General features: G+C 43.6%; 2 protein-coding genes across 4 annotated transcripts in view; both read right to left on the bottom strand.

The window, feature by feature from the left end:
* Positions 1-878: 878 nt before the first annotated feature.
* Positions 879-25,614, bottom strand: part of evplb (envoplakin b) — a 49,775-nt gene continuing 25,039 nt past the window's right edge. Inside the window, exons 2-23 of one of the 2 annotated variants that reach the window (XM_078284568.1) lie at positions 13,538-13,653; positions 11,447-11,546; positions 11,129-11,283; positions 10,656-10,779; positions 10,313-10,444; positions 10,113-10,154; positions 9,734-9,895; positions 9,262-9,369; positions 8,859-8,954; positions 8,640-8,750; positions 8,172-8,318; positions 7,857-8,011; positions 7,602-7,699; positions 7,324-7,496; positions 7,016-7,194; positions 6,764-6,902; positions 6,357-6,550; positions 6,054-6,204; positions 5,834-5,917; positions 5,579-5,704; positions 4,919-5,011; positions 879-4,733 (exon numbers count right to left, since the gene is read on the bottom strand). In XM_078284568.1, coding sequence (XP_078140694.1) covers positions 1,242-4,733; positions 4,919-5,011; positions 5,579-5,704; positions 5,834-5,917; positions 6,054-6,204; positions 6,357-6,550; positions 6,764-6,902; positions 7,016-7,194; positions 7,324-7,496; positions 7,602-7,699; positions 7,857-8,011; positions 8,172-8,318; positions 8,640-8,750; positions 8,859-8,954; positions 9,262-9,369; positions 9,734-9,895; positions 10,113-10,154; positions 10,313-10,444; positions 10,656-10,779; positions 11,129-11,283; positions 11,447-11,546; positions 13,538-13,578 — 6,102 coding nt within the window. In that variant the 5' untranslated portion in view covers positions 13,579-13,653 and the 3' untranslated portion in view covers positions 879-1,241. Of the gene's footprint in view, positions 4,734-4,918; positions 5,012-5,578; positions 5,705-5,833; positions 5,918-6,053; positions 6,205-6,356; positions 6,551-6,763; positions 6,903-7,015; positions 7,195-7,323; positions 7,497-7,601; positions 7,700-7,856; positions 8,012-8,171; positions 8,319-8,639; positions 8,751-8,858; positions 8,955-9,261; positions 9,370-9,733; positions 9,896-10,112; positions 10,155-10,312; positions 10,445-10,655; positions 10,780-11,128; positions 11,284-11,446; positions 11,547-13,537; positions 13,672-25,614 lie in introns of those variants that run through there. The other variant, XM_071912270.2, reaches the window with a different exon arrangement.
* On the bottom strand, positions 17,362-23,784 carry ddx5 (DEAD (Asp-Glu-Ala-Asp) box helicase 5). Of its 2 annotated transcripts, none has more exons than XM_071912272.2 (13): positions 23,624-23,783; positions 22,634-22,808; positions 22,349-22,445; positions 22,124-22,257; positions 21,897-21,962; positions 21,333-21,474; positions 20,976-21,136; positions 20,634-20,806; positions 20,367-20,477; positions 20,191-20,252; positions 19,982-20,041; positions 18,407-18,628; positions 17,362-18,143 (listed from the first exon to the last, which is right to left on the bottom strand). In XM_071912272.2, exons 1-13 carry the CDS (start codon positions 23,674-23,676, stop codon positions 17,728-17,730), a joined length of 1,872 nt encoding a protein of 623 aa, XP_071768373.2. In that variant the 5' UTR covers positions 23,677-23,783; the 3' UTR covers positions 17,362-17,727. The 2 variants fall into 2 exon arrangements, with proteins under 2 accessions (XP_071768373.2, XP_071768374.2); XM_071912273.2 differs by having other exon boundaries at positions 17,971-18,143; positions 18,394-18,628; positions 23,624-23,784.

The raw sequence follows: 25,614 nt of genomic DNA, 5'->3' as shown, positions 1-25,614 counted from the left end.
TGATTTTACTCATATCTATGAAAGATGATGGTGATGTTCGCACCTGCAAGATGTGTCCTTTGACACTGTGGAATGATGGTTTCGTGGATTTTCTTGCATGACATGAAGTTCAACAACCCCACCCTCAGCATCACAATGTATAGCCCAAGATGCATTCAGTATCCATTTTATTAGGTACACCTAGCTAGTACCATAGGACCCCCTTATACTTCCACAACAGCCTGGATTCTTCGAGGCATGGATTTAAATTCATTCTGCCAATTTATTTTTTCAATCTTTTATTTTTTCAGTCAATATTAGCATTGGATGTAGTTAAAGGCAATTGATTTACACCCCTATTACACCCCTATGTATTTTCACAACTGAAAGGGGGCAGGATCCAGAATCCCTTATTTGGGTCAGTAAATGATGCCACGCTTGAGAGAACAATTCACTTCAAGCTTTGATGAGTTGTGCATTTTGACATGGCCCTCTGCACATTACTGTTGTAGTGAGCTGTTGCTTACTAGTGGCACACCAGTTAGCTAAGCTTAATATTGTCATCTGACCTGTCAGAGGACAATGAACAATGCTGTGTTTATACCCCATATTAATACTAATGGAACACAGCAGAGGTCAGAATGAACTGAACTGGATATCAGATGCTCATACCCTTTTGTGTGGTACTGTCATTTATAAAGAATGCATTTGTCACTGAATTATTGACATCCAATGGTGTTCTATATAATGAAAACTGTTTTCCAAGGACTGATAAATATTGTGAATACCCCAAATCTCCTTTTGTTTATCTACACATTGATTCACTTTACAAGGTACTAGATACTATATTATCATGATTAAACATTCTAACATTTCTAATAATTGATGACAGACAAAAATGAATATAAGGCTTGTGTAGTTTAATGAGCACTTATCAAATGGTGTTTATGTTGGATTTAGCTCAAGAATGCTGGAAAACCAATAAACATTCAAAACCATTATCATACAAACATTATCATCCAACGTTTACAGCATTTCCTGAAATAGTATTAAAAAAGAACAGATGCACATGTACAGTTTCACCAAAAATGAGAACAATGATGTTCTAAGCATGCTGTAAGCATATGAAAGTATCCTTTTTTTTTTTTTTTTTTTAATCAAATAATTTTTATTTCTTGTCATGTATTCATTGCTTATTGTTACCATACACCTAGCACCAGGGTCTGTGGCAAATTAAAGGCTATTTTTTAAACTGCACAGGTTTAGACTTTGCTGTGAGTGCCACCAAACCGATAGCTTGAGTATGATGGGGCATTTGTGGCATCAGTGGAGGCTACAGGAAGCAGCAAGAGCCCTGTGCTGATGTCCCTCTTACAGCGATCCATTGCCTGCTTGTATGATATGTTTTCTTTAGTGATGGGGTCCACCAGCTCTTTTTTGTAGGAAGACTCATCTTGCAGGTCTTTAGCTGCTGTGCTGTCAATCACCTTGGTGGCGAGAGCTTCTTGGACACTGAGGCGGCCTACTTTGGTGGGATCCACCAACCCTCCAGTCAGGTACTGTGCTTCCATGTACCTCGTGGCACTGTCGTGGGGTATCCAGCCTTTCTCTGCAGCCTGTCCCGCTGAGAGACGCTCCTTGGTCACAGGATCCTCCACTCCAGTGAAGGCCTTCTGGGCATTCAGAAGCTTATACATGTGACTTGTGTCAATGAGACCATGCTCAGCTGCCTTGTGAACAGACAGTTTGTCCTTTCTGTTGAGATCAACAATTCCACCTGTGGCTGACTGTGCCTCCAGGAGCTTTAGAGCTGTGTCGGCATCGATGAGTTTGCGGGTCAGGGCACTTCTCACAGACATGCGGCTTTCAGTGGTGGTGTCAAAAATACCAGAGATGGGGTAAAACTCATCACCTGCTGAAAGACTCAGGTTGGTCAAACTGCTGCTTCTTTGAGTATTGAGGCTGGGGTAGGAGGACCTTAGTGAAGCTGGCATGGAGTTCAAGGGAGAGGTTGGGGTGGCTTTAATGGGTGATCTTGGGGTTGTGAGTGGAGGAATGTAGGGCTTTTTGGCTTCCCCAGCGACCAGGAGGGCGAATTCAGAGATGGGCATTTTCCCCTCCTTGTAGCGCACAAAGTCATACTGGGTCAAGCGACCATCCTTCAGAGCATCCTTGACAGAGAACTGCTTTCCACTCTTGCGATCCTGCAGAATTGAGGTCTCCCCATCTGGACCCATTGAAGTGATTTCCTCCCAGTCGCACTCCAACTCCTGCAGGTGAATGTACTGGTTGCGGTCAATTAGCCCTTGCAAGTAGGCATCATACGGAGACATGTCTTTACCGGTCTCTGGATCCAGGATGGTGATCTTAGTGGAGAGGTTTGTCTCCCTGGTGTGAGTTTCAGAGTGGTCCTCTTTCTTCATGTTGTTCTGTAGCTCAATGATGAAGGACTCCTTTTGGTGTATTTTGTCTTTTTCATCCAAGATGCTTTTCTCCAAGCGTTGTATCTCAGACTCCATCTTGAGACTCCTATGTCGGGTCAGCTGATTTCTCTCGCTCATCAACTTAGACTGTTGCTGGAAGGTTAGGCTAATGTTCTGTCTGTCAGACTCTAGCATTTTGAGATCTCTGAGGAAATCTTCCTTCTCTCTCTGCAGAGCATCTCGGTTGCCAGTGAGACTGGTCTCCTCCTGAGAAGTCACAGTCTTAGACGTCTGCAGACGGGTAATTTTAGTGTGGATGTTCTGAATGTTGTCTTCCTGGTCCCGCCTGAGATTTCTCTCTTGCATCACTAGTTCTCTGAAATGGTCCCTCTCAGCCTCCACCGCTGGGTCTTTCTCCACACGAACAACCTCTCTGTAAACAACCTTTTCAATGGACTTCTCCTTTTGCAAAATGTCCAACTTGATCCTCAGGTTGCGGATTTCTCTTTCTAGGCGACTGATATTGGTGCTCTCAGTCTCCATGTTAGAACGTAAATCATCAGTTAGTTTTTCCAACTTGGGGTCCCTCTCCACTTTGAGGACCTCCTCAATGATGATCTTCTCCTCAATGGGTGGCGGGGCACTTTCCAGCTCCAAGATGCGAGATTTGATCTGCCTAAGCTCTATCTCTACTTGAATCTTCTTCTGGCGGTCGTCCATCTGTACCAGAACGTTCTCTTTCTCTTGAACCAGGGTTCTGAGCGGTCTAACCTCTAATTCCAGCTTTCTACGGACTTTAACTTCGTCGTCCAGGGTCTTGTTCAACTTATCATGCTCCAGGATCTGCTTGGGGTCCTTCTCAAGACGTACCACTTCCTGCATTACAATCCTCTCTTCTGGCTTCTGCCTTTCGAGGACAATGTATTTGTTTTGAAGGTCAAAAACAGATTCCTCCACACTGCGCCGTTGCTGAATCTCCTCTCTTACATTTCTCCTAAGTCTGTCCGCCTCTTTCTCCAGCAGAGGATCATTCTCATATTTGATGATCTCTTTATTTACCAGTTTTGTCTCCACCTTGGATTTTTCAGCTTTCCACTCATCTCTCTCTTTACGTAGGCGGAGCAGCAGCTCTAGGGTGGTGTCGTAGTTGAGCTGCAGGCGGGAAACCTGATTGTTCAGCCTCTGTAATTCCCTGATGACCTCTGGGCTTTTCTCCTCTTTGATCACTTCCTGGGTCACCTCCTTGTACTCGACTTTGGGTTTCTGGGAGCGCAATGTATTCACATCTGTTGTCACTATGTTAATTTCTTTCTCCAGGTCCGTACGTTTTCGGCCGGAATCTTGCAGCTCTTTCCTCAGCCGTACCAGCTCTACCTCTGTCTCAGGGTCAACTCTGTAAATCTCATTGACGATCTCCTTTATCTCCACTTTAGGCTTGAGCTTATCAACCTCACTGTAACGTAGCTGAAGGGTGGTCAGGTCCTTCTTTAGGATAACGTTCTCATCTTTCTCCTCCTCCAAAGAAAACCGAAGCTTCTTTGACTCTTCAAGCATTTCTGGATCCTGTTGTACTTTCTTCAGCACCTTGGTGACAACCTTGGGCTGGATGGTGGGAATGGCCCTCTCTAATGTGTTTATTTGGCTCCTTGTGCTAAAAATGTCATCGTTGAGGGACTTACATCGGGATCCTTCCTCTGAAATTTCATTCTGGAATGTGAGGACAGCTTTCAGCATCTCCGGGTCCTTTTCGAGCCTCACCACTTCCTTCTTCACCACCTTCGCCTTGATTTTTGGTTTCTTCTGTGCCAGAACTGTGAGCTCAGTTTTCACATGGACTGCCTCTGAATCTCTTGTTTGGAGCTCCTGCCTTATCCTACGCATCTCATCTCTAATCCTGGTGGCTTCTTTGTCAAGCTGGGGGTCTCTCTCGTATTCAGTCAGTACCTTGGTCACCAGTTTGGGTTCGACTCTGGTCAGCTCCGTTTCCAGTTTGATAACCTTCTCATTGATAAGCTCTATCTCTGAACAGGTTCCCGACCTCTTCACAGCCTCATCTCGGATCCTATTCTTCAAGGAATCCAGTTCAACCTCCAGTTTGGGGTCACGGTAGTACTGCACCACTTCCTTCTCCTCTACCCTCTCCACACCTCTCCTACTCTTCAGAGACATGAACCTCTTCCTGTATGTGTCCAGGTCATTTTCAGCATATGAGCGCCTGGCAATCTCCTCACTTAGTTCTTTCTTCAGACTATCACTCTCCTTCAGGCTCTGCCTCTGGCTCTGTAGCTGCAGCTGCTGATTGACCACTACCTTGCTAACGTTCTCTTCATTCTGCTCAGACATAAAGGGATGGAAGGGAGAGAAGGTAACTTCAGAGGATAACTGGCACTGGTGAAGCATAACCATTTTGATGATTTTATGCGTTATCTAAATGCAAATCACTAGAAATTAATTCTTCAGTAATGAATAAAGTGTAATTCTTCAACTGATATTATTTCTATTGCATAATATCATACCCTGGCCATGATGTTCTTAGCCATCCCCATCTGGCTGAGTAGCTGGTCATTCTCTGCAGACACCTCAGAGAAAAGGTTCAGAAGATCTCTCTCCTGCAATAGAAGTAGAAGGCAGCACAAACTTAAAAATCAAATCAAGACAGTTGAGTTATAACATTAAACTAAGGGTGCGATCACACCCACAGTTTGTTTTCTTTGGTCCAAACCATAGTTGAAAAGTATACTTTGTAGCATTTTTGTATTTGTTTAGGTTCACACTGCCCAATTGCAAGCAAACTAGTCCTTGAAAAGATAAGTCACGTGGGCTCACAAGTAGCTTGTTTATGGGACAGTGTTTTGGTAACCTGTCATCCGTGACATTTTGGCAGCCGGAGAGCGAGTCAAAACAAATCCAAAACTTTAACAGTGGACTGTAACAATAACAGTAGTTGGTACAATTACATTCTGACCTCTAACAAACCTACAGTCCTACTACACTACAGTTCGCTTGGAAGAGGACCGAGACCCACACTTTCAGGTGGTCTCGGTGCGGTTATTTGATGCCACCCGAGTTCGAATGGCATTGTTCTCACCTGGCCAAACACACTGAACTAAAGGAGTAAATGCTCAATTAATTGTTATCATCGGTTCTTAGTTGCTTTAAGGCGGCTTTCACCATACCTTTTTCTGTACAGCATTAGCCATAGTTGAGGTGTGACGTTTCTTGAGCTCTGATTCATCATCATCATCATCATCATCATCATCATTCAGAGTACCACGATACTTGTTTGACTTAGTCTCATACTCCTGAAAAAATATATACACAAAAATTGAGAGATTCAGCACGGTTTTCTAACAAGGTAATTGGAAGTGAATACATCCATTTCAGTTGTAGATGAAATGGCAAATCAAGATAATCATGCTCTCTGAACTCACATTCAGGACATTCTGCAAATCACGGGAAAGATCCTTGACTCGGTCTAAATCATCTGATTTCTTCTTGATGTCCTCCATCACTCTCTAAACAAGGGACATAATTCAGCAAATACATCTAATAAGCCAAACCAGTATCATAGTGCAAAAACAAACTTAGGTTTGTTTGTTGATGCACACTTGTTGAGGTTAATAGGGCATGTAAAGAAATGCTTCCACTCACCTTCTGGGAGTTCTGCTTGGATGTTATCTGGGCCACACCATCAGTGGGTTTGATCTTATTATTTGGCTGATTGACCAAGAAGAAATTCAGTGACTGAATAGCATTCTGGAATCCTTGGTTTTTATTGGATGCCTCTTGGATGAGAGCAGACCTAAAGCAATAGATTAACACTCATCATTATATCGTTTATCATATTATCAAATGAATAAATATTTGAGGGCAGAAAAATTACAAACAAAAAACACATGGGCACATTTACAATACATTAAAATAATGACATTTACCAATATGTGGAGTTCTCACCTCTCATGGAGTTGATTGTTGACATTAGTGTAACGGTTCTTCAGGTGTTTCACTTCAGTCTCCTGGCGGCGGATGTCAGGACAGTATTCATGGAAGCTCTTCTGCAGGGAGCTGCATGCTTGCTCTGTCAGCTCCAAGTCCCTGCCCAATTTAGTCATCTCATCCTTCTTTGAGGCAACATTCTTACGCATAGCCTGTTTGATGGATTAAGGAGAAAGGAAAGATATAAAGAAAAGGAAAAACAACATGACACTGGTACTACAATGCTTGTGCTGGATCACATTGTAACAGAAATGTTTGACATCTATATTCTACCCCCTCATATGAGTTATTGTTACATCCTTAAATTGTCAAACTGGTCAGTCTATTGACTTAAATGTGAGTAGTTGCATGGTACAGTACGCCACCTGTAGCTGGTGGCTGCGTGTCTGGAGGGCGTTAGGTGTGTCAGGGATAGCACCATCCTTAGCTAGCTGCTCCTCAAACCCAGAGACAATACCTTCCACGCTCTGGATCTGCTTCTCTAGGAACATGGAGGCTGTAGCCCTAGTAAAGAGGAGAGTTTGTTACCCTCATATATCAAAAAATCCATTAAATATTTTTATGTTTTTCAAGAACCGTCATGAACAAATATGACGCCATGCTGATTCTCATCTTACTTTTTATTGTAAAGCTCAGCAAGGGAGTTGATGTTATCAAACTTATTGTTGGCACTGCTGAGTTTGACGGGCAGGGTAGAGGCGGTGGGCCCCAGAGGCTTCTTGGCCAAAATGGGCTCCATCTCTCTCTGGACCGCAGCCTTCTCAGCCTCCAGCTTCCTTACAGTCAGAGCAGTTTTCTGGAGGGCACATCACAGAGAGTTACTGATTACAACAGGTGAGCCACTGTTGAACAAGCTGAACACAACATTAAGCACACAAATAAGTTGAAGTCGCATTCCTAAAACCATGACCAAGTTATTATTCACCTCATGCTCTTTCAGTCTGTTGGCCAGGTCTTGTGTAGGGTTACGGTGGTCCAGGGGGGCCCTCAGTCGGCCCAGGGTTTCCCGTTCGCTCTGGTCCAGGTCTTTTATGATTTTGTCTAGTTGGCTGGCTAGCACCGAAGCGTTAGGGTCCTCTGGAGCACTTGCTACAGGAGCTGAGGAGGAGAGAAGGCAACAATTATACACAGAAAAAGCAGATAAGACCAAACATCTTAATGTGGGGGGAAAATAACAAAAATGTTGATTGATATTCTCCTCACCTGCTCTCTGCGGGCGAACCACTTCCACACCGGGGCTTTTCAGGGAGGTCATTAGGGCCGACCGACGCCTCTTCAGGTCCGTCAGCTCTCTGTCCAGACTAAACACACAGAGATACACCGTGTCATCAAAATGCATCACAGGTGAATTGTCTGTACGGGGTTAGGAGTTGTTTCTTTTGCAACACGGGCTTTATCATATGAATGAAAACATTTGGAAAGAAAACATAGGTGGTAAGTTTGTCTGTCACTCTGTACCTATCCACTTTCTCCAGGGCCTCAGCATCAGGTGGTTGGATCATGAAACAGACCCCAGGGAGGGTCTTGGTCCTCCCGCTGCTGGTCTGAACCTCCCAGTTCTTATTGTCAGAGTTGGACATAAGCCCCACCTTGTCGCCGCGGCTCACTGAGTCCTAAAATTGATACAAATCAAACAAACTACAAGCATCTATCTTTATCATCTTTCTATATTTATGGGAATGACTCTGTAAATGAGTGAGCAAGAGAGTGAGTGAGTGAGTGAGTCCTGACTGACGGTCTTATTGATTAACTTAACAACGGATCCTTTCCTACCTCTTCATCTGCCCATTCACACAGGGACACGACAGCGGTGGGTTTGGTGGGCGGGATTCGCCGGAGCTTCAGAGGAACAACGGAGCTGCTCAGCTCCTTGAGGTCAGCCAGCCGCTGCTCGTTTCTCTTTACCGCTGGTTCATCTCCCTGACAAAAGACAAAAGTAACACAAATTTTCAGTCTCAATTAAATCTCTCCACTAGTTGCCAGTTAGATGTAGAACATCCCTCTGGTTGGGTTGAAGGATCAGCCTTATTCAAAACAACTAATATCACAATATGTGACATGACAGTGGGTTGATAACTACATAAAATGTGTAGTCATGTATCGGGACTGAGCAAGAATATTTTCTCCAACTTTTCCATACTTTTTGTGCAAAACCTAGAAATTGTCGATTACATTTTCCATACTTTTCAAGACTTTTCAGACCTGCCTATAGGAACCCTGTGATTAGAAAACACTTCCTACCTCCAGCGCCATCAGGACCTCAGGGTTGCTCTTGTTGGCCAGAGACTTGGGGTCCAGAGTGGAGTTGAGTCTCCTGAGGGACTCAGACATGGTCTCTGCTTCAAGCTGGAACTGTATTGAACAAACACACGCATAGTTTTTAACAATGAGCCAAACTGAATCAGATATTGCAGCGTCAGAATCAGAAATATTACTAAAGTATAGTCAGGGAACCTCTACCTTCTTGTAGTCCTCAATGTTGTCCAGGTGCGTCTCCTGTGCGATACACAGGTTGAGGAAACTTTGCCACTCGCCCTGCAGAGCATCTCTGTGAGCCTGACAATGTACCAATCATATAGGAAAAGACAGCATGTGAATTCAGCTCAACTCAATTCACTTCATTTCACTTCACTTCACTTCACTTCAATTCAATTGAATTAATTTCAATTCATTTCAGTTCAATCCATTTCAGTTCATTTCAATTCAGTTAAGTTCAAGTCAGGATCAGTTTATTTGACCCCTAAGGAAACTTATTTCATTGGTTATGTTTACATATTTATCAAAGTATCACAGTTATCATAGCTATAAGAGATGTGTTTCTCATATCTGGTATTATTTACATAGCTGGATATTATATTTGTACCTGAATCGTTGGGCTGCCTGGGTGTTTCATTCCAATGAGACGATCTCCTTCCTCCTGGAGCTGATTGGTCTCACTCTCATGTGCTAGCAGTCCATTATTTTTGAATTTCTGTGCGGAACCAGCAATAACATGAAAAGGAAAGAAGTGGAAAGCATAACATAGTATTTAATCTGTATTTAACATCACATACTTCCAACAGCTAAGCAGTTGCTATGCAGTGTACTGGTTACATCAGTTGGGTGGCTAGCCGGTGTAACCGGCCCCAAGAGGATTACACTTTAAGGCAAGCTGACTAACAACCTTTTAATATTCTTCTTTCAAAAATCTCCCCACCCGGCACTTCCCTCTGATCAGAAGCCAATACAATAAGCTGTGAAATTAAATCGGCACCCACATCTGCCAATAATGACATCACCATCTAGGCACATGTATGTGTCTAGATGTCTAGTATGTGTCCCGAACAGCTCCTCACCTCATACTCCATGCGCACACCTGGGGGGTCAGCCATGCGGTCGCTCCAGTCTCTCTGGAGGATCCTCTCCTGTTGGTCTGACAGGTAGACCAGCTCCTTACTGCAGCTCTGCATGTACTCATACAGAGAGGCCAGGCAGCTGCGCCTCCTCTTGGAGCTCTCCTGCAAGACACACAGGTGTGCATGCAAGATATACACACATGTAAGCATACATACACAAGTATGCACCCCCCCCACACACACACACCCACACACAGATGCATAGACATCAGGCCAGTCAACCATGAACTATAATTAACTTGGTTCAATTCTCATGCACTGAGAGTACAGACTGTGTGCTATGGTGCCTTACTTTCAACACATAAAAAAAAAATCTCACCAAAAGTTGTGCATATTTCTCCTTGATGGCAGCATACTGCTCCTAAGAACAAAGAGGACAAAGAAGCATGAAAATGTGTTCAGTCCATTGCCACTTGACAAACCAAAGTGATTGCTGCTGCATCTGTCTAAAGAAAGCAGTTTTGTGGTCCTGCACTACATACTACACACTGCATGTAGTGTGTACTGTTGTGCCGTTACCTGTGAAGTGGAGCTGCTGGGGTCTATTTGGGCATTATAGGCCTCTATCTCCTGGTGCAGGATGTTATGGGCTGCAATCTGCTTCTCCACATCAGACAGGTTAGGGCCATATTCCTCTGCCTTTATCTGTTTCTACAGACATAACACAACAAAAAACAAACGTTAAACCCCTGAAGCTTGGTAAATACAGAGAGTTCATGTTGCTTGGCTGCTAAAACCCAAGAATACCACTAAAGTTGTGAGAGCATCAGTGGAAAGCAAACCGCACCAAAGGTTTGGTTTAATCAAACCAAAGCACTAGTTATAGCTATTCCTAGAGGAAGTGTTGTTGCATCAGACGGACCTGTTTTTCATCCAGCAAAGAGGCCCAGCCAATCTTGGGAGTCGGCTCCACCTCCTGGACCTGCTCATACAGTTCTCGGTAGGTAGCGCAGTCCTTAGCCCAGCGGTCGTGGAGGTTACTCACACTGAGAACGAGAGAAACCAGAACGGGGAAACAGGATATGAATTATGGCAGGCAGTGGCAGATAGAAAGGGTGGAGAGAGGTTAAAAAAAAAAAGAGAAGTGGATATGATTGTTTGTGGTTGGCATGATGGTATTGATGGAATGTGGAGTGTCAGGTGTGTCTGTGTATCTGTGCATGCATGCGTACATTACCAATCAAAAGTTTGGACACACCTGATGTACTATGTTTTTCATTACCTTAAAGCCATTCTGATCTAAAGGCTTATGCTTAAATGCTTGAAATGTGTTTCTTAGACAAATATAAATAGTGAAGTTGATGCCTATGTATGAATTTCTATGAATGAACTCACTCTTTCTCTATCTCGCTGGTCTGTGGGTGCTGCAGCCTCTTGGCCCTGTCCACGTCCAGGAAGAGGTCCTTCAGCAGCCCCTCAGCCTCCGCCAGGTTGTCTGCATTCTGCTTCTGGTGGATCTTCGGCTGCCCCTTCTTCGCATTCTCTGCATCCTGGAATAGACAGGCAATGATCGCTGTTATGAGGAGCATCTATCAGTATGTTTGGTGTTTTTGAAATGACTTTATAGCTTCTATTTTCATATTATGAGTACAGTGTGTGTGTGTGTGTGTGTGTGTGTGTGGGTGTGCCTGTGTGTCGGTATGGACTTCTTACCAAAGCCAGCAGCTCCTCTGACTGCAGTATGTTCTTCTCTACCTGGTCTGCATTCTTTTGCATGCGAACAATCAGCATGGCCAGGTCAGTGGCTTGGGTCCTGGGCACAAAGAGACAGAGAGAAGATCATGGTCAAAAACCTCCTTGCCTAATCGAATTCATACAGAACATGGGGCAGAGAAACCTGATTCTTCCAGACTTAATCAGTACGACAAACCTTCGGTAACCAACACCTACCTGAGACCCCCGGAGTGCACAAAGGGAACAAAATTTAGTGTTGGAGATGAATGAAACCCATTGAAAGGATGAACAAAGGAGATTCCTTCACCTGCCCAACACAACTCTACGCTGGCATGTCAGTCATCTGCAGATGATAATCAGCACTTCTACAGTCCTGTTTGTCCTCTGGGTGTTTGCTCTGTCAGTCAAGCTCCACTATGATATGAAAGCCAACTATTTATCCAGACACACCCCAGATCAGAAGCCAGGAGACAGATTGTGGGGGAGTGCCCACACCCCCACCCTCGCAGGCAGGAATGCGGTCCGTGTGACACAGACAACTGAAGGTGTCATACCATTCATCTCTTATCGGATGAATGGTGTAATTATATTCTAGTGGAGCAATGACAGTCGTCAGTCAGGAGGATTAGTATTTGTAGTGCCTCTTCATCGCTCCATGACTCAAATCAGACAAGTTCTTATCTTCGCTGCTACATACATACATACATCCTGCAGTTTGACAAAGTCCAAAATGAGGAAGACATTGCTCACTACTGACAGGGAGAGAGACCATACCACAAAAGGAGCAGTGCTGCATATCATTCTTGGGAAATACCTGAACTAGCTGAACTGTTTCCTGCCACAACTAACTTGTTCAAATGTCATATTGAATCACAAATATCAGCAGCAATCTGAGGGCAAAGCACATCATGCATGACAGGCAAACTGTTAACCACACTGTACGCTCAGTTACATTCAAAGCCCGGAATTGACAGATAGGAAAGCTAAAGTGTCAGTGTGCACATTTACATAAACAGACGGAGCTGCAGGGGATCCGGCCCCGCCACTCCCTTAGCCACAATCTCAACCCTTTGGCTCCACGGCACACCTGTGTAGGAGCGGTTATGTATGTGTCCCCCTGGGTGACGAGTAATAATAATGAGAGGAACTGAGATAAAGACTTGCTTTGTCGACCTGAGCAGAAAAAGGGTCAATATTGCACAATTCCAGACCTCTTAAGAGGGCCGGCAGCATCGTAATGTATGGGACTTTATGACTCATGACAGCACAAGTCAACCCACTCTTCCACTCAAACATTGTTCTCCCAGCAAAGGTCCTGCACAACCACTGGTTCTACTACACAGCTCTCCACATACTCTCTCTTATATACTTTCTCTGTTGGATTAGAGTGTAAGGGATTAATGTCTATTAAAGCACACTGTTGCCCTATCGACTTAGTCAGAGCACTGGCCTAATGAATGGCGCCAGAAATGGCTTTACTGGATCAATAAACTAACATGTCACACCCCTTTGGCAAAGATACAAATAAAAGAGTGTTGTGGTTACAGAAAAGAGTTAGACGAGGTAGACAAGTCATCAGTGTATAGCAAAATGAAGTAAAATTGGATTGTGACAATCTGTAAAGACTACGAGACATTTCATATTAGGGCGTGTTCATTCATTTTGCAGAGCTTTTCTTGTTCTCCTGTGCAGTTTTGACAAAGAATAAATGGAAGACAAATATTTGTATTTAACACATAGAAAGTATTGTTAACAGTCAGATCACCATTCTTTCCATGAGGGTTTGCAGACTTTGCCTGCAAGGTTTTGTCCCACCTTGTCCAACCTCTGCTGTACGTTTGAATGACGCGGAAAATAAAAACAACCCCGTCCTGTACCAGACATAAATGAGATCACAGTACAAAAATGCCCACATGTGCAGTGAACCAGATTCAGGTCAGCCCTCCAGGGCAAAACAGCATGAGGCAGGACGCAGTGAAAGAGAGGAGAAGACAAGGGACAGTAATGTAAGACTTGGAAACATGACACACACACACACACACACACACTCAAGAAACTGGCCAAACTCACTTGCTGATCTTCACAGGACTATATTCCTTTTTCTTCAACATCCTGGGAGACTGTGCAGGCCTGCTTACGTAATCTAAGCCCCAGTATGAATCTTCCAAATCCTCACTCTCTCTCCTTTCCTTCCTCTCACTCCTCGTCTCTAGTAGTGTCTCTTCTCAGTTAAGGAGCGTCCACCTGTCTCGGCTCCTCCCAGGCCAGCAGGTGTGTCGTCGCTAAAAGCAGCGGAGGAGCAGACCGGGCGGACCTGTTCCACACTCCTGCCGCTCCACACTCACTGCTCACTGTCACTTTATATGCTCGGCTTATATTTTTATTTGCTTGTTTTCCTCGATGCCTTCATTCTAGCAATTGTACAGGTCTGCTTTAGTAGGAATGTAGTAGGGATGATCAATACCCTAAATGGTCCTTGATATTCCACTCTTAACTCCATAATCATTAGACATTATTGCCAGTATTTAATATAGTTTCTCCAAACCATGGAGCTCAACACTTGAAATAGAGTCATGTTTTTCAGTTTTCAATGTTTTCTCCCATCCCATGTATAAGTGCCTTCCTATAGAAAAGGTTTCTGAACCTGATACGGCTAATGCTCTGTTGTCATGGAGGGGCATTATAAAGCAGCCACTGTAAGTTTCCACATATATGGAGGTGGTGGAATGTAGCAGAACTAGTCACTTGATAGCTGGATTTCAGGGTGTTCATTGGTGCTCTCTCACATCGCTGTTCATTCAAACGTAACAAGCAGATATCTCATTTAGATTTTTTATAGGTCAGGTGTAATTATTTGTTGTCAGTGCAAGCTTCACTGTAATAAAAGCATCATCTGATAATGATTAGAAACAGGAGGAGGGAAAGTGTGAGATCTGAAATAACAACCCAGTGTCTGGGTTAAAGTAACAGTCGGTTATAGTTAGTGTTAGGTTTGCCTTTGCAAACACATCAGCATATGAAAATACAGTTGTTTTTCAGGTTGAGCGCACACTTCCTTCCACCCAACAAGTAAACACAGAGGAAAGATGACATGGAGTGAGTGCATGATGGTGTGAGACAAAGAACTGCAGGTAGACAATCATCTGTGCTACTGTGACTTACAGCTAAAACAAATGCTTCCCACAAAAAACATAAAAAAGGAAGAAATAATTGGGAAGAAAGAAAAAGTCTCAAATCAAAGCAACACTTTTTCAAAACGAATTCATTTTGCTTCAGAGGTTTGGGCAATGAAGCAAGTCCAAACTAGATGTGTAGCCTTCTATTCATTTGTGGCATTTTTTAATTACTCTCCAACCTGTTGAGTGGCTCGCCCAAGAGGCCCAGAAGGGCCCAGCAACGTTTTCCAAGCGAGTATCAGTGGTTATCGGACACACACCCTGTGAAATTACCTCTGTGGCATATGAGGAGTCAAGGTCTAGGGAGAGGAATGTAGACTTCACCTGCTGCCAAAAGAAGGGCTGGGTTTTACGCTGATAACAAAGATAGCATTATAAAAGTATAGTACACATGTTTCTCTAGTGGCTGTATGTGCGTTTGTGTAACCACAAAACAGAAGTATGCGCTCCAGATAGTAAACTGGGCGGTGAGAGTTTGAGGCACCTGGGTCATTCTGGTAGTACCGTCTCACAATGTTAGTCTATGCTTCAGTGGGGGAAAAAAAATAGTTCAGCATGCTGCTCCGTCTCATGCTTGCAGTAGGTGTGTCCGACACACACCCAGAGCAGTTACTCGTGAGACCAACACCCTCATACCTGCGGAGAGAGGGAGGGATCAGGGAGGAGGAGGAAAAAGGTGACAGGAAGCAAGATCACACAGAGGAGTGAGTGACAGAGCACTAGAAAGTGACAACGTGAAAGACACAAGAGGTCAATGGGGATGACAGAATGTCTCAACTATCTATCAACTACAACATAAACAAATTTAGTTTTTGTACTTGGGTAGTCTCACTTGACACAGCAGTACTTAGGTAAATACTATAAATATTTTCTAAGTTACATCTATGAATGCCAACCATTGGCACTGAGCAACTTCTACTCGCTGTAATTTCAAACCAAAAGCATCTTAGCTCTGGAGTGGGGACAGTGTTTGACCTGATGACAAATACTTTCAAAACCCTTGAAAGTACAGACCTTATGTATGTATAAGGTGTGGGCTAATAGAGGCGTCACATACTTTTGCGTTGTCAATGTCCCATTCACTGGCTACATTTGCTCAGTACTGCCCTATCAAACATAGCCCACCTGTTTAAATTCCACATTGTACAATTCATTTGAGATCGGCATGTTTTGCATTCCAATTATTTACAATTTGTTGCGCATGGCATAAAAGACAGCTAATCTGTTGTATGCTAAACAGAGTCAATTTGTCACTTAGATTCTTCTGTGTCACAGTGGAATGTGTTTTCTTGCCTATAGAAAAGGTCTATATGACCCTGACATTGTTCATGTTTTTTTTGCAAAGGAGGCTGTCAACAGAAGGGTGAGGCTGTAACAAATCAAGATGAAAAAAAGGCAATTCTCTGAGTCACTTAAGGAAGAACTCTACATGGTATTTACACAGCAAGCGTTCCACACATAGTTGCAGGTCCATGGTTCGGTAAATATGTAGAAAGCAATTTTAATCAGCCGCACCCACAGCACTTTTGAGGACCAGGGACTGTTTATTGACAGCAATAATCTAGAATGGCAGAGCAGGGTCAAAACATTTCAGGTTGTCAATAGGTGCTGATCTGTGACCAGGCTTTTCTCTTTGATGTTAGTGATGGGTAGGGAGACTTAGTGGTTGTAGATCAGCGCTTCTACTGTGAGAAGTTTGATACACATGGGCCCATGTCCCATTAAGCACCTCAACCAATATGATTAGAAAAGAATCTTCCAAATGAACACGCTTGTCTGAAATACTTGAACGCCACTGCAGGGCCCAGTCACACATCCATCTTTACCCATGGGCTAACATTGGATAACTGTAAGATGTAAGCCATGTGATATTCAACAGCTTTTTTATGCACTGCCACAGGGAACCTGGTTCTCCAAGGCTGAACAGGCACAACTCTCCCTCAAGGTCATTGTCTGCGTTCATCACAGACAACACTGCATACCAATGAGTCTCTACAAAATACAGCTAAAAATTATATTATTTTCATTTAATCAAGCTGTTTATAGTCAAATAATAGTCACTGGAAGCTTTTCAAAAGATGTTTCGAGAGCTATAACCTGTCATCATAGGATCAGTAATGTTGTCACTCCACCCATAAATATCATGATGCCAGCATGACAGGCAGGAGATTGACAGGGAAAACAAGTTACCAATCCCTTCCAGTGGCTGGAAGACTGCAGGGAAGGAAGACTGTAGGGGAGGAGGAGGGGGGGGTTATTTGGATGTCAATTCATTTCCATTTGCTACATGTGTTGTGAAAACAGTGAAATAGTAAGAACCAAAACACTGAAATCATCGGTGCTTCCTACTACACATTCATCCATTTTAATATTGTAATATGATCTGCTAGACACCTGTTCTGATAAACAGAAACAAGATTTGCAGGCCTCACCAGATTTAAACAGTAAGTATCAAATGTTAAAGAGACAAACATGCTTCAAAAAGATCAAACATGAGGGAAAGCTGGTGTACTACGGCCAAACGCATTCCCATCGATTTAATAGTTTTAAAGTCTGGGAACTCTTTGAAACCCAGGTATCCAGGTAAAACCTGACACCACCTGGCCATATATGGTAGTACAAATATTTTACATTACTTTCTTCTGAAGATGGAAGAAATGTATTAGCTTCTAAGACACGTTTCAGAATCAGTGATATGAAGAAAAGAATATGACAAACTTGTTCCATTTTTTTTAAGAGTTTTATTTGAAAGGTCATGCAGTGCACTTCCCAGTTAGGAGCTTAACATCACTTTCAATGATACACGTGAAAAACCAATACATTTGGAATTACCTAGTACAAAAACAACTAAACGTTACTGAGGAATGTAACAAATTAAATAGTAATAGGAAAACAAAAGTGCACCAACACTATTGCTGCACTGCAGACCTCCTTACTCAAGGACTTAGTAGAGGCTGGCCGTTTTTAACCCCGTTGTGTAAAAGAAAAAAAAAAAAAAAAAAAGCAGTACAATTCTGGATCGAGTATAGAACTTAAAACAAGACAAAAAAGCAATAAATTACTTCTTTACTTTAATGTGCACGTTTACTGGGAGAATTGAGGAGGCATGGGGTAGGGCACCAGGGGCGGAGGATGCTGCTGCGGAGCCTGCGCCTGGGGGAAGGGGAAAGGTGGGTGGCCCGCACCGTTCTGTGCACCACCCTTGCCAGGGCCAAACTGCTGGGCCTGGAAGTTGCTCTGGCCTCCGAAGGATCCTGTCTGGTTGTTAACAAAGTTGGACTGTCCGTTACCATTGTAGCTGCCTCCGTTGAAGCCGTTGCTGCCGCTGTTGCCCCCATAGCCTCCATTCTGGGTATTTGTGCCAAAGACTTTCTTTGGTCCATTGTCAAAACCTCTACTGTTATCCCTGTCCCTAAAATTGCCAAAATCACGCCTACCACCAGAATACCTATCCCGGTGGTCATCTCTATACCCGCCACCTCTGCCTCCCCTTGAACGACCTGGAAAGGAAACAAATAGTGTTTTTAAACAAACAATTTATGACAAAGTTAAAACATAGAAGAGAAAAAGAGAAAACGCCATAGCTACAATGTGATGTTACAAAACAAGTTTAACCCATAATTGGTTTGAGATACCTATAACTTCATTGTGGTGAGCCCATCCATTTCTCAAAAGAAAGAAAAGACAGCAGCAGAAAAAAAGCAACAAAAAAAAGCGGCTGCAGTTTACACCACAGTTCCTGTATCTCACCAATTAGATTTACCTCCTCTGTCTTCCGCCATTTGGAGGAGCTTGGGGTTGATGGCTTGGTTGGCCTCACGGAGCACGGAGACGAGGTCGCTGGCCTGCCTCATGTTGTTGGGGGTGAAGAAGGTATAGGCTGTGCCGGTCTTTTGGCTACGTGCCGTTCTGCCAATGCGGTGGATATAGTCCTCAGAGTTGTTGGGGTAGTCAAAGTTGATGACAAATTTCACGTCCTCAACATCTGTAAGATTGTGTTGCGGTGTGGCATAAAGGGAAAGGAGGAGAGTGCACAAAGATGCGCACCGGCGCCACCACAACAACCAGATCAAAAACAAAAAGTTAGTACTGCCATGGAATGGGTGCGGCTGGTTAATCCACAAGGCTGCAAAAAATTGCCATTAGACAAAACTCCAGATAAACATTTATCCCGCGGGGAGACTACGGTGGGAAAAGAGAAACGATGCACACTCCATTTGCTTCCAATCCAGTGGGATAAAATAAAAACCCTCCCCTCTTGAACCAGAGCTAAAGCACCCTCAAAAAAAATGGATCAGAAGTCTTACCATTTAGGAGTATGCATTCACTAGTCCATTCCCATTGCAGCACACACCCCACTTACTGTCAAGTGACTCTCAGGTGCTTCTACACAGTAGGGCCACTATGCAGAATACTGCCTCCTCGTGTGCCTAAACTAGGACTTTACAGAGTAGATCAAGGTCCCTTTGTCACGCACACTCATGAGAAGCTTACTGTCTCTTGCCAATAAATTGTAGACCTGAACCAATTGCAGGGGTGCCTACAAAAGGAGCCAGTCACTCCCTTGCCCCACAATGAAAGACAGTGTATCCCCACTCTCGCCATGGCAAGATATTTCCAGACCCAGTGTTCACTTGATCATAATCTCTCGCTGGCAGGTCTCGACATGACTTTGAAACGCAGGCGAGGGAGGAGTGTGAGCTTGGATTTTGTCCGTGGCCAACTAGCATGTCCCACTGTCACCAAAAGCGCCAGTAGCCATGTCATTACAGAGGTGAAGGCATGATCGATCTGACAAACTGCTCTTCCGACAGAAGTTTAGGAAACTGCGACATTTACGCCACCCATGCTTTGCATTGACTCTACACAAAAGAAAGCACCTTCCACAACTCAAATGACTTGCAGTGCAGTGCCCAAACAGACATGCAAGACAGTAGGAGACAGTGTAGCTGGGCTTTGAGCTGGGATAGATAAGAGCCTGGGTGTGAAGCAGTCCAAACCATTGCCAGAGAACTGACGAGCATATGGGGGAGGAACTGTGGCCAGCCCTCATCTCGACCCCCTTTTTAGGCAGGCCAGCGCGATATGCTGCACTCGGGCCTTGTCACCTCTGTATATCTGCATGACTGGGGGACCCGCGCCTCCCCAGTCCGGACACCTCCAAGAATCCTCCTTCCCCCTCTGGAGACCTGGGCTTGTCATGCCAAGGCCCTGCCATACAGACTGCTCCTTCAGGTACGGGGAGAAACTCAGAAAGAAGCAGAAGAGTTAAAGAAAGCAAATGCACTTTCTTTTTGAAATACAGAAGACTGTAAAAGAGATCAGAAAGGATACTAACCTAGACCCCTGGAGGCAACGTCAGTGGCGATGAGGATCGGAGCCTTTCCATACTTGAATTCTAAAAAAAAAAAAAAAAAAAAAAAAAAAAAAAAAAAAAAAAAAAAAAAAAAAAAACACAACACAAAACAGAAGTTACTTGGAACATGTCCTTCCAAGTTGTATGGCTCAAATTAAGTGATGCAAATCTAAAAAAACAAAACAACTTACCATTTAGAACCCAGTCTCTTTCTTGTTGGCTTTTATCCCCATGGATACCCATTGCTGGCCATCTGAGAGATGGAAGGTTTCATTGTTAATTCATTCAAGTAACCTCATAACTAAGCAGTTATTACAATAGAACAGTAGTCAAAACAGTAAGTCAGCTGTCAAGTTCCAATACACACCCATCCCTCCTCATCCTCCTGGTAAGGTCATCACACCGCCTCTTTGTCTCTACAAAGATGATGGTCTTGTTCTCCTTTTCACTCATGATTTCCTCAAGTAGGCGGATGAGTCTAAAAGAACAAACAAAACAAATGCCTCAATAACAAATCAACTAAAGTACAATTTATTTCAGGGTCAAGAAGCCATTGTCACATAAAACCTTGCCAGTCATTTCTCCAACAAAGCAGCTGCAACAACACTTCTGGTTAGACAGGCGCAATACTCACTTGTCTTCCTTCTCGCCATCGTTGCAGACATCTACTATCTGCAGGATGTTGTGGTTGGCGCTGAGCTGCAGAGCTCCAACATTGATCTGGACATACTCCTTCAGGAAGTCCTCGGCCAACTGACGGACCTCTTTAGGCCAAGTAGCGCTCCACATCAGAGTCTGGCGGTCAGGCTGCGGAAATAATAGGATGCAACAATCAGCAACACATTCCCTTTTTTCCACCCAACAATTAAGAATGCCATTTGTAACTTCTGCAAAGAATGCGATAGTACAACTGTCCAATTTTAACAATTTGGATAGAAAATTTGCTCAGTCATTCTAGGAAACACTAGCTACTTACTCTGATTTGGTCAACAATTTTCCGGATCTGTGGTTCGAAGCCCATGTCCAGCATTCTGTCGGCCTCATCAAGTACAAGGTAAGTGCACCGGCGAAGGTTAGTCTTTCCAGCTTCCAGGAAGTCAATGAGCCTGCCTGGAGTGGCGATGCAGATCTCAACACCTTAAACAGAGGAGACATTGTGAGGGCAAAGCACTTCCACAAAGGATGATATGGACATGGTAGTCTATGATTAGCGCTGCAGGGATCATTAGTTTCAGGATATGAGAAACAGTTCCCTATGGTCAACACAACTAGGATGTTATGGTCTGAATTTTTGAAGGAGAAAACAAGTTTGGGCCAACAAGAGTGACCATACCTCTTTCCAGGTCACGGATCTGGGGTCCCTTGGGTGCTCCTCCGTAGATACAGGTGGACTTAAGGCGAGAAGCTCTGCCATACTCTGCAGCCACCTGCTGCACCTGCTGTGCCAGCTCGCGGGTGGGGGCCAGCACCAAGCACTGCAGAGGAAAAAACACATGAGGGTAGTCAGTGTATGTCCTAACAACTTAGCACATTTAACTTCAAGCTTGGGATCAATATTTCTTACTGTGCACCACAAGTAAGCAAAATCCTGGTGCACTATATAACACTGGAGGCACTGACTACAGATCAAGATAGCTGTCCAAGATTTACAGTCAGTGTTGCTAAACAGAAAAACCGGCAAACCAGTAATCACCATATGGTAAACAACCAATTAGGTTCTTAGACAATTTCCATTTAACACTTAAGCGATACTTTGAAATGATGTTCAATAAATTGATCACTAAGATTGACATCAAGGTGGGTAAAATGGCATATCCCAAATGAGTGAATAACCCAATGTTAGGGGGGAAGCTATTCTTCACAACATCCCTGGTTGTGGCATTTCTGAATGACTTACAATGGGGCCATCTCCGCGTTCCAGGAATGGCTGGTGGTTGATGTGTACGATCGCAGGCAACAGATACTGCAGAGTAAAGAGATATTGAATTACTTTTGCGTGATAGACGAGCTTGATATTGATCATATAACTGTCAAATGCTGCATTGATCTATGCTTAGTAGGTCAGATTAGTGAAAGGGTGTGAACAATCAATGTGGACAGTGTCAGAGAGATCATGTGACTTACCGAGAGTGTTTTGCCAGAGCCAGTCTGTGCAATGCCGACCATATCCTTGCCACTCAGAGCTAGAGGCCACCCCTGAGCTTGGATGGGTGTTGGATCAGTCCAGTTCTGTTTGTTGATCACATCCATCACATAGGCTGAGGGGGAACAGGGGAAACACAGGTAACTAAAATGCAACTTGGACAAAACTACTATTAAAAATTATTCAAACAATCCTTTTGAACTTACAGGGGAAGCTGGCCTCATGGAACTTCATGATGGGATTCGGGCATTCTCTCCCCTTTACTGTAACAGTTTTGGTTCTCCTATACTGTTCAACTTCTTGCTGCAAGATAAGAAAACATGAACCGAATGAACTTCTGTCAATTTGCCAGTCCCATGTGCTAGTTGGCAGAGCAGTGGACATAACTGATTGTGCAACTCCTCAACACGTGCAGTAGGAACACATTCCAGCAGTTACATAACACTTCCACCAAAGCAACAGTGTCTGGGGTAGCCCATGTGAGTACATACCGGAGGTCTCCGAGTAACGTCGGGGTGCTGTTGGTAGAAGTTCTTCTCAAACTTTGGTAGTTCGTCAAGGTTCCAGTGCTTCTTGCGCAGCCGCTCACCGGGATTCCCATACTTTCCACCACCTCCTCCTCCTCCGCGACCACCACCACCAAAGCGGGGAGGACCGCCGCCATAACTGTAACATTTTAAAGTTTTGTTAAGATTTACACAAAAAGGGTCTGGCCCTAGTCATCTGAGGTATCGACATTGACCTGAGTTTTTTGGTCGAGAGAAGTCAATTCCTAGCATGATCAACAGATCAATTTATCGGAGGTCACATTTAGACCGTTAAAACATAACTAAATGGACAGAGTACAGCAAGAGGAAAAGCTCAACACAGCCCATTTTCCACTGCGTCATATTGAGAGATTATATAGCTGCCATATACTTTCCAACCAGCAGAGGAACAATGGAAACCGGCCGGCATTTTGTATCCGCATTCATACTGCCACATGGCGAAAAGCCGACTAGCCAACTAAGAGCACTAACGTTACTCCGTGCTGGTGCAATTAACATCACAGCTAAAACTTGACGTGACCAAAGTATATTATTTTATTTAGTAAGTGGAATAACTAAAGCATACCAACAGTACCTACAACCAGTATTGGGAATAAGCGTCTCTAATGGCGATGAAATGTAACGTTAACGCTATCCTGAAGCTAACCGCCGGGGCACGAGGCCAGAGAAGGCCTTGGGCCAAAGACAACGGTACCGTGCTCCGTTCACTGTCTTGGGTCTCCATGTGGATAAACCAGACAGATAACTTTATCTAAAAGACGGACCGTCTATTGTCGTGTGTTGAACAGTCGCTTACGACCATTTCCAAAAGGCTAAAGCCACAACATTCGACTGGTTAATTTATTTTCCCCAACCGTTAGGGTCTTGTCAGCCATTTCTATGAGACGACACGAGGGGAAACCTCGTCTAAAACAGATGAGAAAATGCACTTACCCTCTATCTCTATCCCTGTCTCTGCCACGATCTCTGTCGGAAAATCCGGGCATATTGTAAACAAGTTGTATAAATTAAAAAAGATAAATATACTACAACGCGGATCGAACGCCGAGTAAAAACAGACCGGCAGTGGTTTTGCTGAAATGCCGGTAATTTAAAAATGAGACCCGGCTTATATGGCAAAAGGAAGTGTAAGCCGCAGCACTTCTGATGTATCCATCCGCCGCTCTATTTTTTCAGCTTTTGCTTCTCGCAGATTGGATTTGTGAGACAATCGGGCGCACCTAGCAGAGTGTCTGTAGTCAAACTACACCTTTAACAGTAATTAAATGTTATGTCGGGGTCCCCCATGGCATATATTTTAATTTAGGGCAACTTTTACAGAGGAAAATTTCCGTCAAACAAAATCTATGTAAATAGATTGATAGTCAAAACAATGACGCGATGGCAACTTTGCCGAATAAATAGCTGATACTATATTTTCCATTTTATCTTACAGTTAAAAGGTGACGAATACAGTTAGGTATTATTTGGTGAGAAAAAAATGTTGGCGGATGTATATGTACGAGACAGAAACTGGTAATCCGGTTACTTCCGATGTTATTACGATAAATGACGTCAATAGAAGAATCAACCCCAAACTTTGGTGGCGATACTTGTAATCTTCCAATCTCCCATCACACTGTACAGACTAGGACGATACATTTTCATTCTGGGGAATAAATGGACTAGCTCTAGGCCTACTTTTGGTTGACAGTCATGACTTACAACTTTCACAAATCTTTTGAAAGCTCAACTCAGAATTTTTTTATTGCGTATAACGTTACGGAATATTACGATAAGAGATTTTATTCCCACTGGGAATATGCAAGGGCTTCCCAACCTTACTTGACAGGTAATCATGTATATAAAAATAATCATAATTTAACATTTAAAACGTATGTATTGAATATGTAATATTTATGTCACAGTACAAACACAGTTTCATTATTCGATGGGAGTGGACTGAGGTCATCTACTTTTGATCTTTGATTGTATGTAGGAAGCTGTTTCATGGTTTATTACAAATCCTACCAAATATTATTACAGACCCAATTTTCAAATGAACTTGTCAACGTTTGACCTGAAAACGTCGACCTTTGTGTTAGGCAGGCTGCCCATTCCGTCACAAAAATCTGATGATCTGACTCAAAACCCAAAATGACAATCGTTGTCATGATGAAATCTAGCCAGGCAACCATGGCAACTTGTAGGCTACTTTTGTTTCGGGTTTAGATACATAGAAGCGGGACCCAGTCTGGCTCTCCATCCAGGTTTTAAAAAGATGTGCCTTTTAATTTTTGTATAGGGAGATTACTTTTCGGGGTAAGGCAGAACTTTTAGGACCTGATAGACCTCTAAGTATTATGAGGCGGTTGCAAAACTCTCCTAAACGACGCATTTGTATACATGTGGTCTAGTAAGATACTTGACACCTTTCTTTCGAAACGCTCTGGTTTTACATTTCGTCTTTGTCTGAGGCGTCCACCCCCTTCCCTGCCCTGCTGAGCCATCTGCTGGACGGTTTAAGGTACAAAGAGTGAGAACAGTGTGGGTGGCCGGGCAGATAGCTCGGGAGGGACAGGCCAGACTTTCTCATTCAGATGCTAAACAACACGTGAATCTGTACCCCCCACCCCCCACCCCACCTGACAATAACACGGGTGTAACTGATACAGGGCGATACTGATCAGCCTTCATGAACTAAAAGCAACTCTATTACTTCCTTGACCATGTGTAGCAAAACTCTTCCCTTTAGATTGTATGTTGTTTTGCAATTGCATTTGATTTTATTGTATTTCTGCATTGTTGTATAGTGTTTGTCACCGAGGGTGCTTTCCTGGCTTCATCTCTCTTGATATACATTTTTTCTAATCTCAATGACACTACCTGGTTAAGTATAGCTCAAATGTAAGTAATAACAACAATAATAATTAGGATTGAAAAGC

The sequence above is a fragment of the Centroberyx gerrardi genome, chromosome 7, assembly GCF_048128805.1.
Source record: "Centroberyx gerrardi isolate f3 chromosome 7, fCenGer3.hap1.cur.20231027, whole genome shotgun sequence".
NCBI classification, from domain to species: Eukaryota; Metazoa; Chordata; class Actinopteri; order Beryciformes; family Berycidae; genus Centroberyx; species Centroberyx gerrardi.
Note: the sequence above shows the minus strand (reverse complement) of the source record. Positions and strands in the feature narration are given on the sequence as shown.

What these genes read in the sequence shown, in the direction of transcription:
- ddx5 (XM_071912272.2), bottom strand. Translation starts at nt 23,676, where the DNA reads ATGCCCGGATTTTCCGACAGAGATCGTGGCAGAGACAGGGATAGAGAT. An exon ending in GCTCTGGCAAAACACTCTCG is followed by an intron (nt 21,963 to 22,123) that starts GTAAGTCACATG and finishes TTTACTCTGCAG; the next exon opens with TATCTGTTGCCTGCGATCGT. An exon ending in AGGAGGATGAGGAGGGATGG is followed by an intron (nt 20,253 to 20,366) that starts GTGTGTATTGGA and finishes TCCATCTCTCAG; the next exon opens with ATGGCCAGCAATGGGTATCC.